Source organism: Centruroides vittatus, unplaced genomic scaffold (assembly GCF_030686945.1).
Source record: "Centruroides vittatus isolate TY-2023 unplaced genomic scaffold, ASM3068694v2 contig_2747, whole genome shotgun sequence".
Classification (NCBI taxonomy): Eukaryota; Metazoa; Arthropoda; class Arachnida; order Scorpiones; family Buthidae; genus Centruroides; species Centruroides vittatus.
In genome coordinates, this window is record NW_027121750.1 from 1,581,366 (window position 1) to 1,598,200 (window position 16,835).

Here is a 16,835-nt window from a genome sequence, read left to right on the forward strand (position 1 = left end):
GGGAAGAAGCGGCGCCTACGTCCCCCCCTCTTCCGCCGCCGCTCTTCTAGGAAGATCGGATCCGAAGGAAAGGCGCTTCCGGCCGATTCCCAGGCGAAGAGGGAGCAAAGACGAGCGGAAGGAGGAAGAGGCCGGGCCCCACTCTCTTTCCCTCCCCCCATCTGCCGAAACCCGGAGGTCGGACCGCGGCGTCCCGTCGAAGAACAAGCCGTCGGTCCTTCTGCCCCCTCCGGCGTCCGAAGGAGACCGGTCGAAAGGCCTTCCCTCTATTTCCATGGTCGAGGCGGAACGGCGGTCGGAGGCCCCGACCGTCTCCCCACTCGCCGACGGAGAGGCCATCCGGAGGACGGCGAGCCCGGGGCCCGAAAGGGTCGGAGGGGCGGGAAGAGAGATGGTTTCCAACGGCGGCGGGGAAGAGGAAATCGTTCGATCCTTCCTGTTCCGGGGAGGACTTCCGCCCGTGGGAAGGAGAGGAATCGGTGGCCTCTCCCGGCCCCGGGCTCGTGGGGGTGGAGCCCCACACTCCGGAGGCGGGAGGAAGAAGGCCCGGAAAGAGAATCCGTTTGGATTCCGTCCTGGGACGACTGGACGGCGTCGGGCCCCAAACGTAAGGAGCTTTTTGTATTTCGTTTTCGGCGGAAAGACGGGACCGACGGCCGCGGTCGAACCGGAAGCCGAGTTTACTTCCGTCGGACGTTCCGGTCGGAGTGCGGGCGACGGCGCGAGACGAGAATCCGTTACAATCGGACGGTTTATCGATTTTGTTAACTTTGCGCTCGAGTGTTTCGAAGCTTCGAACGTAAAACAACGCGTTTTTCGAGAAAGTACGAGACCCTTTACGGATCGAGTGGTCATTCGTGACGTTTAGAATCGCGCGTGTGAACTTTGCGACGACGTTTCCAAAGATAAACTTCTACTTTATTCCGATGGAAAGTGCGTTCTAAAAGACGTTCCGACGTACTCTACCGTAAAAAGAAACAAAAGAACCGGTGTAAAACAACGTCTTTACGACACTGGAGATATTTTTACACCTATTGGGTTTGACTGACGTCCGGGGGGGGCGGATGGCTTTTTTATATGCCACTTTAAACCACGTAGAAAACGGTTGGTTGGAAAGAGGAGTGCGTAAAGGAAACTTGGTCCCGAAAGAATCTTTTACTACTGGAATGGGAGCCAGATTTTCCCGGGCCGAACAAAACCCCAAAAATTAACCTTATTTTTACTAATTGTTAAGAATATATTTTATTATTAATAAACAAAATCCTTGGTGCATTCCTTTGTTTTAAAAATCCAAAATTCGTCTACGTCGATTTGAGAATTTGCCTTTTCTCCCTTTCCGTTTATTGTTTTAACTTTGCTGTCACGTCGACTCGCCCGCCTCCAAAATGAAAGAGAACCGGGGGCCGTCCGGGTCTTCTTCGTCCTTTGGGGCCAATAATGGCATTTCGTGATTACTTGCGCCTGGGTCGAGCGGTTCGTCTTTTCGAAAACTCCGACGATAACCGTTACGTATATCCTTTGACTTTGCGGCAGACAAAACCGAGGACGTTACCAGAACTAATAGTAAAAATGTATAAATTGCTATATTTGTTTTAAAAATAAATGATTGGTTTTACATAAAAGCCAATACTCTGTTATGTATGATCCGTTTGCAAAAGGGAGACGTGAAAAGCTCGCTACGTATTTCTGGCGATTCCCGGATTGTTTGAAAATTTGTAAAATACGACCCGTACGTCGGGTATGATATATAAATTGTCGACCGACAGATTTCTCCTTAAGTACTCCGTAGATTCTGACGTAGAATTTCTTTGTTTTGCAGTGGTCAAGCAGCCTCCGTCGTCCTACTCCGGCAGAACAAATGTCCAGATTAACAAGCAACAACAGCAGCAGCAGCAGCAGCAGCAACAACAACAACAACAACCGGTGTGGACGACCAGGGTGGAGTTGGCCAAAGAGATCCGGCGTCTGGGAACTCTGTGCGAGTCCAGGACGAAGGAACTGACTCGCCTCAAGATGCAGTTGAGGCACGCCTCTCTCGGATTTGACGCCGTGGCTGTCCTCTTTCGATACCTGACCGAAGAGGTGAGTCCCCTCCTCCCGAATCTTAAATACTCGGAAGGAGTGGTTTCGAAACAGCGCGTTTAAAGTTAACGAGAGTTACTTTGACGACAAGTCTGTCTGACCTAATTTGAAAAGCTCTTCGTCCCGTAATTTGTTAGCAAAAAATAGTATATGATTGGAAATAACTTTCTTACGGTTCGGTTGCCACCGAACGACATTGCTTGTCCCAGTCATCTCTCGGAGTCTATTTGCATGCCTGTGGGAAAAAATAGTAAGTCCTAATTCGAGGAGGAAAATTAACACGTCGAAGATGCAATTGCAGTCTTGGACAGAAACCGGAATTAGTCTTTGTCTGCACTGGTTTGCCGTGGTTGTTCGTCCATTAAATTTCGGCCAAAATTCGACATTTAGTTGTCTTTGCAAAGTACTGACCGATTGCACAAACTCGTCAAAATTCCTTGCAAAATCTAAGAAACTAGTTGTCAGAGAAAGACGGGAACTTTACGATCTTACCGTGGTTGCTGTTATAAACAAAGAAAATAACTTTCCTAGACAAACTGTAAAGTCCCTCTGCGGCGAGTGGGGAAATGGGAAGAGCTTATGGGAACAAAGTAACAAAGTTGCAGATAGCTGCGCGTCGAAAGATTAAAGTAAGCGACGACGACGATGCTCTGCCTAGCTGTAGACGGACTTTACAATCGTACCGTAGAAGGGAATTTTGTTTTTGTTCCAAATCTATAGCCCATATGGATCCATCCAGAATGATGCCATTGTCGAGATATTACCTTTGTGAACAATTGTAGCGACAAGTTTCCATTAAGGAAAATTTTACACTTGTGTATGTTTGTTTAAACTCTTTCCACCTTGTGGGTGCTAAGAGAGCATTCTTGATTGTATCCATTGTGGGGTGGCCAGGTGTCAAAATTTAATACATAAATATCAAAACTTTTTTCTATCTGTGACTATGCTCAAGAAACACTAATATAGAGTGAGGAAATCCACAAAACAGAGTAGGTGTAATGTAAGTCATGCACGCTTTAATAGAAAAATATATCGGGCAGTACAAATGCTTTGACGGCAAACGAGTATACAATAGATATGATAGATGTGTTTATTCTTATGGGTTAGGATTTATTAAGTTTATCTTGGGCAAACTCGGACTAAACATTTGGATCTTACGAAAATACGATAGCGTGGGTCGAAATGGGTTGCAAAAACTTAAAAAGTGATGTTATTTTCCGTACCTACCACACGTTTCTTACGGATATTCAATATATCGTGAACCCGCATCTCTGGTAATCTTGACCGAACTTTTTATTCGTCAGGCATTTATAGTGTTAACAATTTTTAAAATGTCAAATAGCACTTATGTCCAGAGATAGCATATAGATCTTTCTTTTCCGGTGCAGCTGGATCCCTTTTCGCAGACTCGTCTGGTGTCGGAATTGGAGAAAACAAAAGAATCTCTGAACAGAGCAGAGGAACACTTACGTAAGTCTCCTGTACCATTTTGTAGTATTTAGATTTATAATTATAAATATGAGTTTATAACAGATTTATATTTTAAAAATGCTTTGACTAAGCGAAGTCGGAATATTGTCGGATTGGTTCGAAAAAATTTGACATTCGGTATACTTTTCACAGGCGTATTTTCTATTCTTTCTCATAATTTTCTGGACCGTTTATAGTCCTCTTACAGTTACTGGGAATGCACACGTATGAGTAAAATGGTGTGTGGTAAATGTCGGTGGAAATAAAACATCAAAATATTCCAAAATTTTTGCCGAAACAGAGTGGAGAGCGAGTTCCTACTTTTTATGCATTAAAGCATTTTCTGTCGTCGTCCTGCCAACGGACGTCTCGTCGAGCCGTCCACGTAACTGCATTGTGTATTTCTGTTCGAATAATGGTGATGAGTATTGCACCTATTGTCATTTCCATGTTTAGAATGGAGCCAACATATACCGTAGTGCATATGAGCGAATGAAAGACAGAACTGTCTATTACAGATCCGTTTTTAAAATTGCTTTGAGATCTGGAACAATATGTGCCACGGAGAGAATACGGAGATTGGGACAACTCTGATATTTTCATTTTGGCACCATTAATAAACGTATTCTAATTGACAAATATGATTACACTATAATCACATGGAACGTTTCATGGGATTATAATGTAAATAAGAACAGGGTGGTGCATCGTGGTAATACGAAGAGCATTTATACGAGGTGTGTCACTTCAAGCTGCATCTTATTATGATAGTTCTTTACAGTTCAAAAACAGGATTATAGCATTCTTCATGTTGGTTTATAAACTAACGTTAAAATTGACAAGTTTAAGCTTTAAAAAAGACTTTTGAGTACCGAAAATGAAGCAAAAGAGAATAGGATGCGCCTCGTACGATCGTCTTTTTACGTCTTAGAATGTGCTATCCATTAACAATGGCTGCATTGTCGGAAGTTATTCTAGAACATACCGAACAATTGATGATAAATCTTGGGCCTTCAACTACTATTATGTGCACTACGCTTCTGCCGCACCGATGTTTTTGGGACCGAGGCATTACAAAACCGTTGGTGGTAGTTCACCCATGTAAAGTAGCCTGACATCTTTTACATTTGTTAATGTGTACACTAGTGCCATTCTGTTTGAATTCTATAATTTAAGGCTTTCCTATAATTGCTTAAATTCCTTCCTACGAGTGTTAAACATTCAATTTGACTCAATAGTTTTGTTCTAAAATATAAGTCGGTAAGGCGGGACGAGCGCGTTCCAAAATCATTTCGGTAAAAGATTGGACTTTGCTTTCGACCGGTCGGCGGCAGAAACGCAAAATATTTGAATACGAGACCGCAAATTTCGTATTTTATTGTATAATATTGTATTTACCGATAAATTACAGAACAATATAAAAGCGAATTTGAAGAATTAAAAATGAAGCACTCCAGCGAGTTTAGTGAACTGGCCAATAAGCTGAATAAGACTTACCAAGAAGTCGTCGAAGAACGTGAGTAAATTCCGGTCATTCGAAGAATTAAAAGTACGTTGTAATTGACGAGGTTTTTCTTGCAGTGACTCTCAAACATACCGCAGAAATTCGGGAGTTAAAGAACGTTCACGAACAGCAGGTGAGAGAAAATTATTATTATTATTATTATTCTATATTGCACTAAATTAATTTTTAGAAAATATTCAACTTTTTAATATTTATTAAAAGTTAGCAGAAATGTCTGAAGCTCACATGAAACAATACCAGGAAGCCAAAGAGAAACATACCATGTCGTTGATCGATTTGGAAAGTAACCATCAGCGGCAAATAGAAGGTCAGTCGTTAGTTCGAGACTTCTAAAAATTTGGTTCAAACAAACCAACAGAGTTTTTAAAGGTAAAGTGCTTTATGTAATTTAACGACACAAATTTGTCCTTAGATATGAAGAGATTTCATGCAGAAGAATTGGAAGAAATAGAATACAACCATCAACAGACAAGATTACTATTGAGTAATCAGTTGAAAGAATTGGAACAACAATGCAAAGGTCTGAAACATCAAGCCAAACTGGTGGAAGAAGCACTCCAAAGGGATACCGACACCAAAATACAGGTAATACATCTCCGTCACAATAATCATTGTCTTTCACAAAAGAATTTTAGCAAGCCCCTACTTTGCAAACTTCAGTCAATGATAATTTCTTTCCAAACATTTCTATGCCGATTTTCAATGCTTCTATGAAATTGGAAGGTATTGTCTGGTCTCCCGACGTAGTATTCGACCAAATCTCGTCAACCTTTCAATATGGAAGGTTCTTTGGCAATGGTAAGTTGTGTTTCAATGTAAGATTGTAAGTTACATTGCCACAATCCAAATTGTCCAAAGAGAATGGCTTCAAGTGGCTTACTTCCTCCTTAAAGATATTTTTCGTTTAAAAGAGTTTAATGGGCTGGAAGAATACAACACAATCACAAAAGAGAATCTTAAATACATTCAGCTACAGGGCTGAAAAAAAGAGAGGTGCATTAATTTCAATGATAAAATGTCTCATCTGCACGACAATCTTTCTACGACAATGCAGATTCAAGACGTGCACTAAATCTCGTTATTTTATAATATTTACAAATACCGTAGATACTCGGACACTAATTTTTACATATTTGAGATACGTCGAGTTCTGTCCTGCATTACGTTTTGGAACATACGCGAGACTCCAGGAGGTAGATCTTATTTACAGATTGAAAACATTTGTCATGTTCTTTCTTATACTTAAGGTTCTCTTGTACCGTTTTTGTTTCCCAATTTGATTCCGAAATTCCCAAAACTGAGATTTCTTTCGTCAACGAAAACTCTTTTTTGAAGTTTTGCAGCTAAATCCCAAATTGCACTACTATTAAGGGCATTCAAATTTATGATGAACATCACAATGACTAAAATTTATGAGTGTACAGTACAACCAGTGCGCTTCTGTTTTAGTTTCTTTTGTCCCACAATGAAGCTCTTCAAAAGGTTTGGTAAATAGATCTGGCTTCATAACGGCACGGTGGCTAATAACAATACAATCTTATGTCTTGTAAAGAGTATCAAAGCACACGTGCATTTGACCCCAAGACATTGCTTTTGGTAGTATTGGAAGCAGAACTGTTGTGGAAAAAGAAGTGCACGCTGTTTATGGTTGCTTTTGTGTGTGTAATTGAGGCAAAGGAAGTAAAAGACCAATGGCACACTATCTTTGATCAAATTTTAAACACCAACATTGTTGCCATATCATTGTAGGCCTGTCTCGTTGTTTCCATTAGTTCATCTTGAACCACTGGGCTTGTATATTTGGCATTTTTATTGAAGAAACTGATATATTCTCTCACTACCTTTATACAGAAAAAACATGTTGCCGCAGTTTTGGTTGGAACTCTTATTTGATGTTCTGATTAGGGACGTCCCAATACCAGAAAACAAAAGTATCGATACCGACCGGTATTGACGTCGGGTATCAAAACCGAAAATCTTGCCAGGCATCGCCTTCTGGTTGTTTCTAGTGCCGAGAAGGTACATCTATCCCTCTTTTTGCACGGTGGATATGTTCCAAAAAATGCCATGAAAAAAACTGCATAAAATTGTATGGCACATGAACTGCCCTGTAACTGGAAATGAAAAATAGACTTGGTTAGACTTTTCACTTATAACATTGATAGTCCCCAAAAGCACGATGTCGATTTGATGGAATTTCTGCGGACTCGTTCGTTACGTATTAACCGTCGAAAGGCAAAAATTAGCAACAAATAGCAGATGCTTTTGCTTAATGCAAGGCAATTTTGAGCAATTGCTTATTTCAGTATACGGGAAATCATATTCTGTCAAGACGGTACTCATTCTTGTCGTATCGGCACCCAAAAACTAGTTAACTAATTCCGGTGCAAAACAATCGAACATCCGTCGTATTTGCCAAATCTCGCTTTCTCTCGTTTTCACTTATTGCAGACTATACAAAACCATATAAGAAAAACTTACTAGAACTTAGAAATATGAATTCCGTCCATCAAAAAAGCCCTCCAAGTGCCTTCTTACCCAGTCTAAGTCGGAAGGATCTGCAAATGGTTATGAAATATCCATCTTCGATATATTTATCAAAACCTGAAAAATGTTTGGTAACAAACAAATAGATATGGCAAGTTCTATTACAAGGCTCGCATTTGAAATTGTGACTCTTAAACACTTGACTGAACAGATCAAATTTTAAAGTCTGCTTTTATTTTTTCAGTGGATTTCGGCAAAGAAAGCAGACCTGGAAAAAGAAGTGGACAGTTTGAAGACGGTCTTAGACATGAAAAGAAATGAAATTCATGCTCTCAGGAAGGAAAATTTGGAAATGAAAAAAGAGGTAAGGCAGCTAGATTTAGAGAATAAAAAATTTTATGTTAAATAAAATTATTATTTTATAATTAGCTTGAAAAATTGCCCGTTGCAAAAGAAAAGATAAAAATGTTACAAGCAAAAGCGGAAGATCTACAGGCATTAGTCAATGAGAAAGTTCAAAAAGAAAGGTTTGTTGCCATTTCGCAAACAAATTAAAATATTCGAGCCTTACAAATTGACGAACCGTTCGTTGATTTGTCCTTTAACGTTAATTATAAATAATTTTTAGGCAATTGTCTTGCGATCATGAGAGCCTGAAAGAGAGTTTTGAAAAGGAATCAAAAGTAAACAAGCGACTTTCCATGGAAAATGAAGAATTACTGTGGAAGTTAAAACAGACTGCAGAAGCAAACTTCTTGAACTCTCTATCAAGTATGTATTTATAATAAATACTAAAGTATCAAAATTTTATTTCATATCAATTTTGCCTTTTCAGGCTCTCCTGAAGTGTTTGAAAAGCTATTCTCTCCCCTCAAATCGCCAAGCAAACAGTCCGTAAGCTTACCCCCAATGTTTTTTCATTGCATCGACGAGTCTTCGGGCAGTTCTAAAGAAACGCTTTCGCAAAATGTTTCAAATTCCAAAAGTGCAAGTGCATGTAAGAAACCTCCTCTTTCTCCCAGAAAATGCTCCTCTCCGGTTCGAACGCCTTCGTTTGTGGCAGCTACCCCCGCGGCTCCCTGCTCGAGAAGGTGTAAGGCAGAAGCGAAAAGTTCTCCCCGTAAACAAAAGCAAAAATCGCAAAATGCAGACAAGAACAGAACCCCGAAGGACGATCAAATATCGGATTCGATCAATTCTGATGAATCCGTAACCTGTGCCAAATCGACGTCGGATAAAAACACAAACGACAGCTCTGTAATTCAGAACGGAATTCACAATGTTGTAAAAGAAGAATGTACTACTTGTACAGAAGCCATGGCACATTGTTGTGATCAACTGACACTCCAAACAAGCGAAGAACGGCCAAATTATAAACTGTTGGACTTCAAAGATTTCGTTGAGTCGGACGAACAAGAAAAACCCAGGGCTTTCAGTTACGAATTGGAAAATCCTACACTGAGTGGCAATGGTCCATTTCCTCTTAATTATTGCCAGCACACGATTTGTTCGTTTAGCGAAGAAGAATCATCTAACGACAGCAATTCGAAAGATTTTTTATTTGACGACCATCATGCCGGGGAGAGAGAACAGTTGGATTTCGGTTGTTCTCTCATCCAGAGAGAGGGATGGTCTCTCTCTCTGCCTCGAAACCTTGCGGGAGAAGCCATGGTTAACAATTTATCTCGGGTCGATAACGACGAATCGTTGCAACTTTACGCTTTCGGAGGACAGAAAGCGCGAAACGTTCATTTGCAGAAAGAGGAATGTGAGCACGAACGCAGTGCGGACGTGTCGGATTCCAATAATTTAGACACGAGCTGCGAGGATTTCCTTTCCGAGTCCGAAAAGACGTCGTAACTACTTTCTATGCGGATCGCCGTTAGATTCGATTTACCGTACTTCCATTCATAATCATGTCCAGTGATCCAGATGTTCATTGATAACTAATTTGTATTTATTTTAAACTATTTTTGTTAGTTATCTGTATTTATTATGCAAAACTGTGATTCATAAATTATAATAAAGATACTAGTCAAGTAACTCAGGTTTGCTTTCGGGACCATTAATTTTCGACACGAGATAGAGAGTGATAAAGGGTTGTGTTGTATTTCTTCTTTAGACTGATCATTTAATATATATGTATTAACAGGTACTTAGGAATTGTTGTCGGCAGCTCGAATAATCTAGGCAGATTTACTTACTTTAAATCTTGTTGCCTTAATAATTAAGATTGGCACGGAAGTCGGCGGAGACGACCGTAACTGTCTGTGTGCGTGGATGACAATTAAAAAATGAAGCCTCTGTGTATACTGTAAATAATGCACCATGTATGAAATTCTTTTCAGTTATAGATCAATAAAAGTCTATTGTCAACGTCGTGACTGTTTATTTATGCAGTCGCCAGACAAATACACTACAGACCTTTCCGAACAAGTTAAAATAAACTGCGTAAATCTTTACACCTTGGAATGTAGTCTAATATTATAGATGAGCACTTATGGCCAAAAAAATCTCCGGGGATACATCCATTCTAACATTAGTCTCGTTTACCGCGCGATGCTTAAATCGTACACGTTTGTATAAAATATTTACAGAGAGCTTTTGAAATTAATACGTACCGTAAAATTCGAGTTAGCTTAATTTAATACCCGCTGCAGTTTGCTTCTACGGGACGATTCCGATCACAGAGTTTCCACGACCAAGTTTAATTTTAAAGCCGCCTTGTATTTGGACAAATATGCCAGGAGATGATCTTCGAATTTGTCCCTGATCCTGTTGAATTCCATAACATCTTTAGGTTTCTCCTTTAACCAGAATTTATCAAATTCGTAGAAGACGTAGCCTACAAAAAATTTCGAATTAGTACGGAACGTAAACTCTACACGAGAGTTTAAAGATCTTACTTACAGTAAGCCTGGTGGAAATCTGTAATACTAGCTCTGTTAAAAACGGTATTGTAAATGTGATTTTTTAGTTTGTCCGTTATCAGCAGTTGGTAAGTCATGCTGGTGAGATTGATACCGGTGATTGCAAATGGATATCTAAAAGAACGATCGTAATGAATGTCATTTATTAACGGTTTTGCGACGCAAGAAAGCGTCTCGCTTACCCGTAAGTGGGATGCTGGGAGTGAGAGAGGACGTGCCTGGCAGCCGAATTGTGTTTCGTGGCGAAAAACCTAAACGGGAATAAAAGTCCAATGTGATATAATTTTTTGTAAAAGCTGTTAAAAATTTCATTTAACAAATTCTCAAATAGAAAATTAATTTTTCTATGGGACACAAGTGAGAAAGTGCATGCAATAATATCCAAAGTAACAATACGGCGATTCACTTGAGATCAAACACTCGTTACGCAGAATATTTCCATACAAAATGAAACAGAGAGCACGAACGGAACGATTATTTCGTGACGAAGCAGTCTACCGTGTTTTCTCTTACGTGTCATTCAAACGTGCAATCACGAGACTGTGAACAAAGTTAGTATTTGGTACCTTGTGAATCGTCCTGCATTTTGTACAAATAATACACCATACCACCGTTGAAGTTCTTGTCCATCCGGTTAATTCTGAGGCAAGTCTTCCATATTATTACACTAGTTTATTTGACAACGTAAAACTGAAAGTTTCTGAACACACACACATTTTATCCCATAACTAAATGAAATTTTTTCGGGAGAAAACTAACAAACACTTTAAACATTACTAAGATGGTAGTCCATTTGCCAGGATAGAAATTCCACGGTTCTTGTCAGAACAGAAATTAAACCAAAGTTTCTATTGCCCGAAACAAACTGGAATTTTTTGACGTTTATCAAAAATTTGTGAAATATTAGGTTAAACTAATTATTAAAGAGAGACAAATTCACCTTGCTGGATTGTTAATTGACAGACGAGGGCATTAAGAAGCGGCAAAAGATTACACTTTCCGCGGGTCCGCAATTCTAATGGCAATAAAGATACGACTACGGTAGACCTGATTATCCGGACCGATTCGGGTACGTGAATTAACACACAAAGAACGAAATTATGGAGTAACAGCATGGTATTGTACACATACTATATTTATTTATTGATGTGTGAGTAGCATCCTGCCGATTGCTCTCTCGTAGCAAAGAAAGATCAGTTCAAAGAAACTAACATCCTATTACTTACGAACAAATTTTTAGTGTCGGACCGAATATTTGGCATTAATCGATATTCGGATACGTGCAGCCACGAAGTGTTTAGTATTTGGCCAAATACTAAACGTGCGTATTCTATATTCGGACCGAATACGTCCTCAAAACCGAACCGGTCGGCCAAATAATGCCATTTTAGTTTGGGGAGAGAAGAGAGAGCGAGAAGGAAGGAGGAAAAAGATATTTTCATTCCATTCATGTTTTAACATTTAAAATATTGCTGTTTATTCCTTTCCAGAACAAATATAATGTGAATAAATGATCGCCAGCAAATATTATTTATTAATAAACACAATTCGAAAGTGATAAACTGAAGAAACATTAATGCTTCTGCACGTGTAGTATTTAAGTCATTTTGTTAGTCGTCATAAATACTTCCAGCTTCTCCAAACACACTGTCGTTCACTCGATACGTTACTTTGCGGACTGCCAAAAAACAATGAATCTCAACGGCAAGATTTAATTGTTTACTTTTCATTACATAATAATAAGTCGTACATTTTTATTTTTAAGAAATTATAATTTAGCTAAAATGGAAAGAGCAAATGTTGTATACTCACTCCCATGAAATTGTAAAGATAAACAAATTGAACAAATTAAGAAAATATTCGATTTACAAGATTTAATCTGGTTAAAGGTTCGAGTGAGTCTAATTTTATATTCATTCTGGTATGTGGTCCTGATTTATATTGTGATACAGACCTATGCCGAAGAAATATTGGTCCCAAAATGCATTCATATGAAATGTAGTAACACTGAGTTGGTATTAATAATACTCACACTACAACACTTAAATAAATTACTAAGAATTATCGTATTTTTTACTGTATATTTCATAAACTGATGCTTTAATCTGATTACGAGGCAAAATAGTTCGGCCCTAACTGGCAAACTGTTTATTAAACCTAACGTTTTCGGTTGTCTCGCCGGCCGACTTCGGGGTATCGCAAGATGGAATAATGGAACATTACTTATAAACTGAATAATCATATTCAAATTTCAAAATTGGAACATTCTAAAATGATGCTGTTATACTTATTGTATATTTAGTAACATTCAAATAATATATAACCATATAAATGAATAAGATAGATATAGAGTATAAATTAGATCAAACTGCCGGCATAGGGTCGCCATAAGCAGGTGTGCACTGCACTCTGGTGCCATCATTATATATTTATATGGATTTTTAGTATTTTATGATCAAGTATGTGGAAAGAGGTGTCAATAGTGAGTTTCTCATCCGGCGAGGAATAAACTTGTATCAAGTAGTACATAACAACGTTGCCAGATGTTCGTACCATCCGAATTTAATTCAAAGAGGTTTTGTATGGTAATTAATAAAAAAAAGAATTCATGGAAAATTTGCAATAATCTGTAAAGGGCACAAAAAATAGAATTTGCATACAGACTTGAGATTTCCTAGCAGGGGCATTGAAAATATACTATAAATGCAAATGCAGAAGACTGTACATTTATTGTACGGTACTTCGTATGCAGGAAACCCCTATCCATGCCATCACTGCCAAACACAAGTAAGACAAAAACTGAAGCTACATGCTTTCACCTTAATAACAAGCTGGCAAATGAAGAATTAAAGATTTATTTTGACAATAATTTACTGCAATATAATAAGAACCCGAAATATCTTGGTGTCACTCTGGATAGAACTTTATCCTTTAAAACATCTGATGAATTTGGCTGCCAAGGTTAATACCAGAAACAACATCCTCCAAAGGTTATGTGGAACCACATGGGGTTCTTCGCCGTCCACCTTACGGATCACTGCTCTTGGCTTGGTTTTCTCTGCAGCGGAATACTGTGCACCGGTATGGATGAACAGTATTCACATTAATAAACTGGATGCCCAACTAAATACTACCCTCACGTATCATAACAGGTACTCTCAAATCAACTCCTATCCATTGGTTACCTATTCTGAGCCATATCCCTCCATCTGCACTCCGAAGGGATAGCACTCTGCTCAGGGAATATAGGAAAATGTTGTCTAATCCACAACTCCCGATTCATCAGGATATTGATGACCTCAGCATAAACCGGCTTAAATCAAGACACCCCCCTATTAAGAGCTAAATCCCTGCATTCCAATAATTTCAACCTCACTGAATCTTGGAAAAGGCTCTGGGCTGATGTCTCTCCGGCGGACAGCTGACAACTTCCTTGTATCACAAAGCGGCCAGCTGGATTTGAGTTACCCAGAAATCTTTGGAGTGTGTTAAATAGGATTCGGACCAAACATGGGTTGTGCAGGGACAGTCTTTTCAGGTGGGGAAAAGTTGCATCCCCACAGTGTGACTGTGGTGCTGAAAGACAGACTATACACCATACCTTGGAAGATTGTCCGGTAAGATCTTTTCCGAGACAACTGAGTGACTTCCTGATTGTGACTGAAAGTGCTTTAAACTATATTTCTAGCTTAGATTTACATTTATGATTTGTGTTGTTCTATTTATGATTTGTTCTTTTTATGTATTAGATGTGTAGCCATATGCTAAATAAATAAACTGCCAAACACAAGAAATGTATCATGCTAAATATTTCCATGCTGATGAAATGCAATTTGCATCCTTAAAATTAGTACATTGGTGATTTCTGGAGTGTTTGTAAAGTGATGAGTTTTTCTACAAGCTCGCCTTTCTCTGGGATTGAGGATAGCGTGGCTGACACAGTAGTGCATTGTATTCGTGCTCTTTAATTGTAGTGGGGAGGCTGCACTCTGTATACCCTACGTAATGGCTGATGCAATTGATACTGCTTAGTGTGATTGGCATTTCATAAATCTCTGGTGCAGTTATTTATTTTTAAGATGATCAAAAGAAATAAAATTAAAATTTTTAACTAGTTGAAGGAAATATTTAGATGGTCACCTGACCAGCTAAAAATGTTCTGGAAAGAACACCAAAACAATAGAAGCATAGCTTTGAGATATGCTTTTTCCTAATACCAAAATATGCATATAATTTTATCTGAAAGTTAATCTGTCAAAATAATCAGAGTTGGCAACTTAGTGAAGTGTACAGTATATTTTGCATGCCTGCATGAGGCATGCAAAATATACTGTACGCTTCACTAAGGTGCCATCGTCGAGGGAGCACCAAAAGACGTTCTTAATTAAGTGCCCTATTCGAGTTACGAAATGTCAAAATAGACTGAAAGAACATTTGATTTTAACATAAACAAACGTTTTTGGCTAAGTTAACAGACATGATCAGATTCCAAGTACAGGTTAAACTAGCCAAAAACATTAAACAATGGACATTAAAGGCTTAGTTTCTAAAGTTATTTTCATTTGGTTGTTATTTATGTTAGTTTATCTTAAAAATCTTACCGACAAAATTTCGATACTCACAATAAATTTTCCAGACCTAGAAGACCCATGCCTCGGAAATCGGTCTTCGGGTCGTCTCCTTGAAATCCCACATCACCCCACTGTTTTGAAATCCTATTGACCAATGGATTATTCGGTTGCAATTCCGACCATAACTAAAGGAAAAAATTTATATATTTCAAAACATTCGGTGATATAGTTATTTGTTATATTTTACCTTATATCATTATAGTACTATTATTATTATTATACTTAATATATATTGTACTGATCGTGCCAACAAATTATAACATTAACTTGAACCATTTTCAGGTGCTACGCATTGAAATAACACAAAATTCAATTAATGAATTGAGTGCTTTCATTAATTATTATTATTTTATGTCTTCGGGAGTTAAGATTTTAGACTAACAAATCATTTGGGTTTGGCCAATGGATGGATGTGACCTTGACCTTCAAGGTCATTTGAGAGTCTAGTCTGTTTTTTTCAATGGGAACACATATTTTTAACCCCGGCAATGGAAAGAGCAGGACATTTCACAACCGGATATAGCTTTGACCTTATGGTCTACGTCAAAGGTCAAGATTATTTTAAGGTTTAAATTATAAGCTTTTTCTAATAGGAAACCATACTTTTTATTACTGGATAGGCAGGGAGGTAAAAGTTACATTTACATGGAAAGAGCGAGAAATTTCACAATCAGCCATGACCTTGAGTACCCCAAATTTGACCTCTGACGGTCATCGCAAGCACGATAATTTTAATCACGGCTCAACAAATGCATCAAAGTGAAAGGGCATCATTTTGTACATTTGTTATAAAATTTTTCCCCGAAACCAACATCTCAAGCAATGGTGAGAAGTAAAGTGACTCACCGAAAACAAGCATCACAATAGTGAGAAGCAAGGGGATCACTAAAAATAAGCACCTCAAAGGGAGCAGAAAACTACTACGTTCACGTCGTTACTCCTGGGTAGTGCTAAAAGTAGTGAATGCTTTAAAGGTCAAAGTAATAAAATCATGAAAAAATGTAAATTTTACCTCCCTGCCTATTCCAGTAATAAAAAGTATGGTTCTTCCCATTAGAAAAAGCTTATAATTTAAACCTTAAAATAATCTTGACCTTTGATCTTATGGTCAAAGGTATACCTGGTTGTGAAGTTTCCCGCTCTTTCCATTGCCGGGTCAAAAATATGTGTTCCCATTGAAAAAAACAGACTTGACCCTCAAATGACCTTGAAGGTCAAAATCATTTGATGTCATCAATTGATTGGCCCTTCGAAACCCTACAACTTTTGTCTATACCTTTATCCCAAAATAATGAGAACCAATTAAGTTATTTCACTGTTTCAAGATAAAATACTCATCCTGTATACAAGGTGCCCATGCACCTGGAAAGTCAGGGATTTTCATTAGCATTCAGGAAAAATCAGGGAATTTGCTTCCTTGGCTGCCATATTGACTTTTTTGTATTGCACCATACAGACATGCTGCCTACAGACAGCTACGCTCAGTCAAGCATATTGTCATGCTTGACTGAGCGTAGCTGTCTGTAGGCAGCATGTCTGTATGGTGCAATACAATATTGAAACAAGTGCAGAATATTTTCCGGACCGAAAATTTCTCTCGAGCTTACACAAAATTTTCCCAAAAATTTACAAAGTACACAAACAATGATAAATAATTTAAATGGTATTATTTATCATTTTAATAATTTTGTTTGCTAACAAAACAATTTC

At 38.5% G+C, this 16,835-nt stretch overlaps 2 protein-coding genes across 4 annotated transcripts in view; one reads left to right on the forward strand and one right to left on the reverse strand.

Moving 5' to 3' along the window:
- Positions 1–9,940, forward strand: part of LOC136971987 (microtubule-associated tumor suppressor 1 homolog) — a 53,830-nt gene extending 43,890 nt beyond the window's left edge. For both annotated transcript variants that reach the window (XM_067266515.1, XM_067266516.1), the window contains 10 exons: positions 1,820–2,082; positions 3,471–3,552; positions 4,964–5,068; positions 5,134–5,189; positions 5,279–5,384; positions 5,490–5,662; positions 7,809–7,928; positions 7,994–8,091; positions 8,193–8,335; positions 8,400–9,940. In XM_067266515.1, coding sequence (XP_067122616.1) covers positions 1,820–2,082; positions 3,471–3,552; positions 4,964–5,068; positions 5,134–5,189; positions 5,279–5,384; positions 5,490–5,662; positions 7,809–7,928; positions 7,994–8,091; positions 8,193–8,335; positions 8,400–9,424 — 2,171 coding nt within the window. In that variant the 3' untranslated portion in view covers positions 9,425–9,940. The remainder of the gene's footprint in view (positions 1–1,819; positions 2,083–3,470; positions 3,553–4,963; positions 5,069–5,133; positions 5,190–5,278; positions 5,385–5,489; positions 5,663–7,808; positions 7,929–7,993; positions 8,092–8,192; positions 8,336–8,399) is intronic.
- LOC136971989 (ELMO domain-containing protein 2) overlaps positions 1–16,835 on the reverse strand; it is a 35,896-nt gene that overhangs the window by 9,373 nt on the left and 9,688 nt on the right. Inside the window, exons 5-8 of one of the 2 annotated variants that reach the window (XR_010880262.1) lie at positions 15,117–15,250; positions 10,677–10,745; positions 10,475–10,608; positions 10,182–10,409 (exon numbers count right to left, since the gene is read on the reverse strand). Coding sequence is in view for 1 of the 2 variants with exons in the window: in XM_067266519.1 (XP_067122620.1) it covers positions 10,249–10,409; positions 10,475–10,608; positions 10,677–10,745; positions 15,117–15,250 (498 nt within the window). In the remaining variant the exon portion in view is untranslated. Of the gene's footprint in view, positions 1–9,929; positions 10,410–10,474; positions 10,609–10,676; positions 10,746–15,116; positions 15,251–16,835 lie in introns of those variants that run through there. The other variant, XM_067266519.1, reaches the window with a different exon arrangement.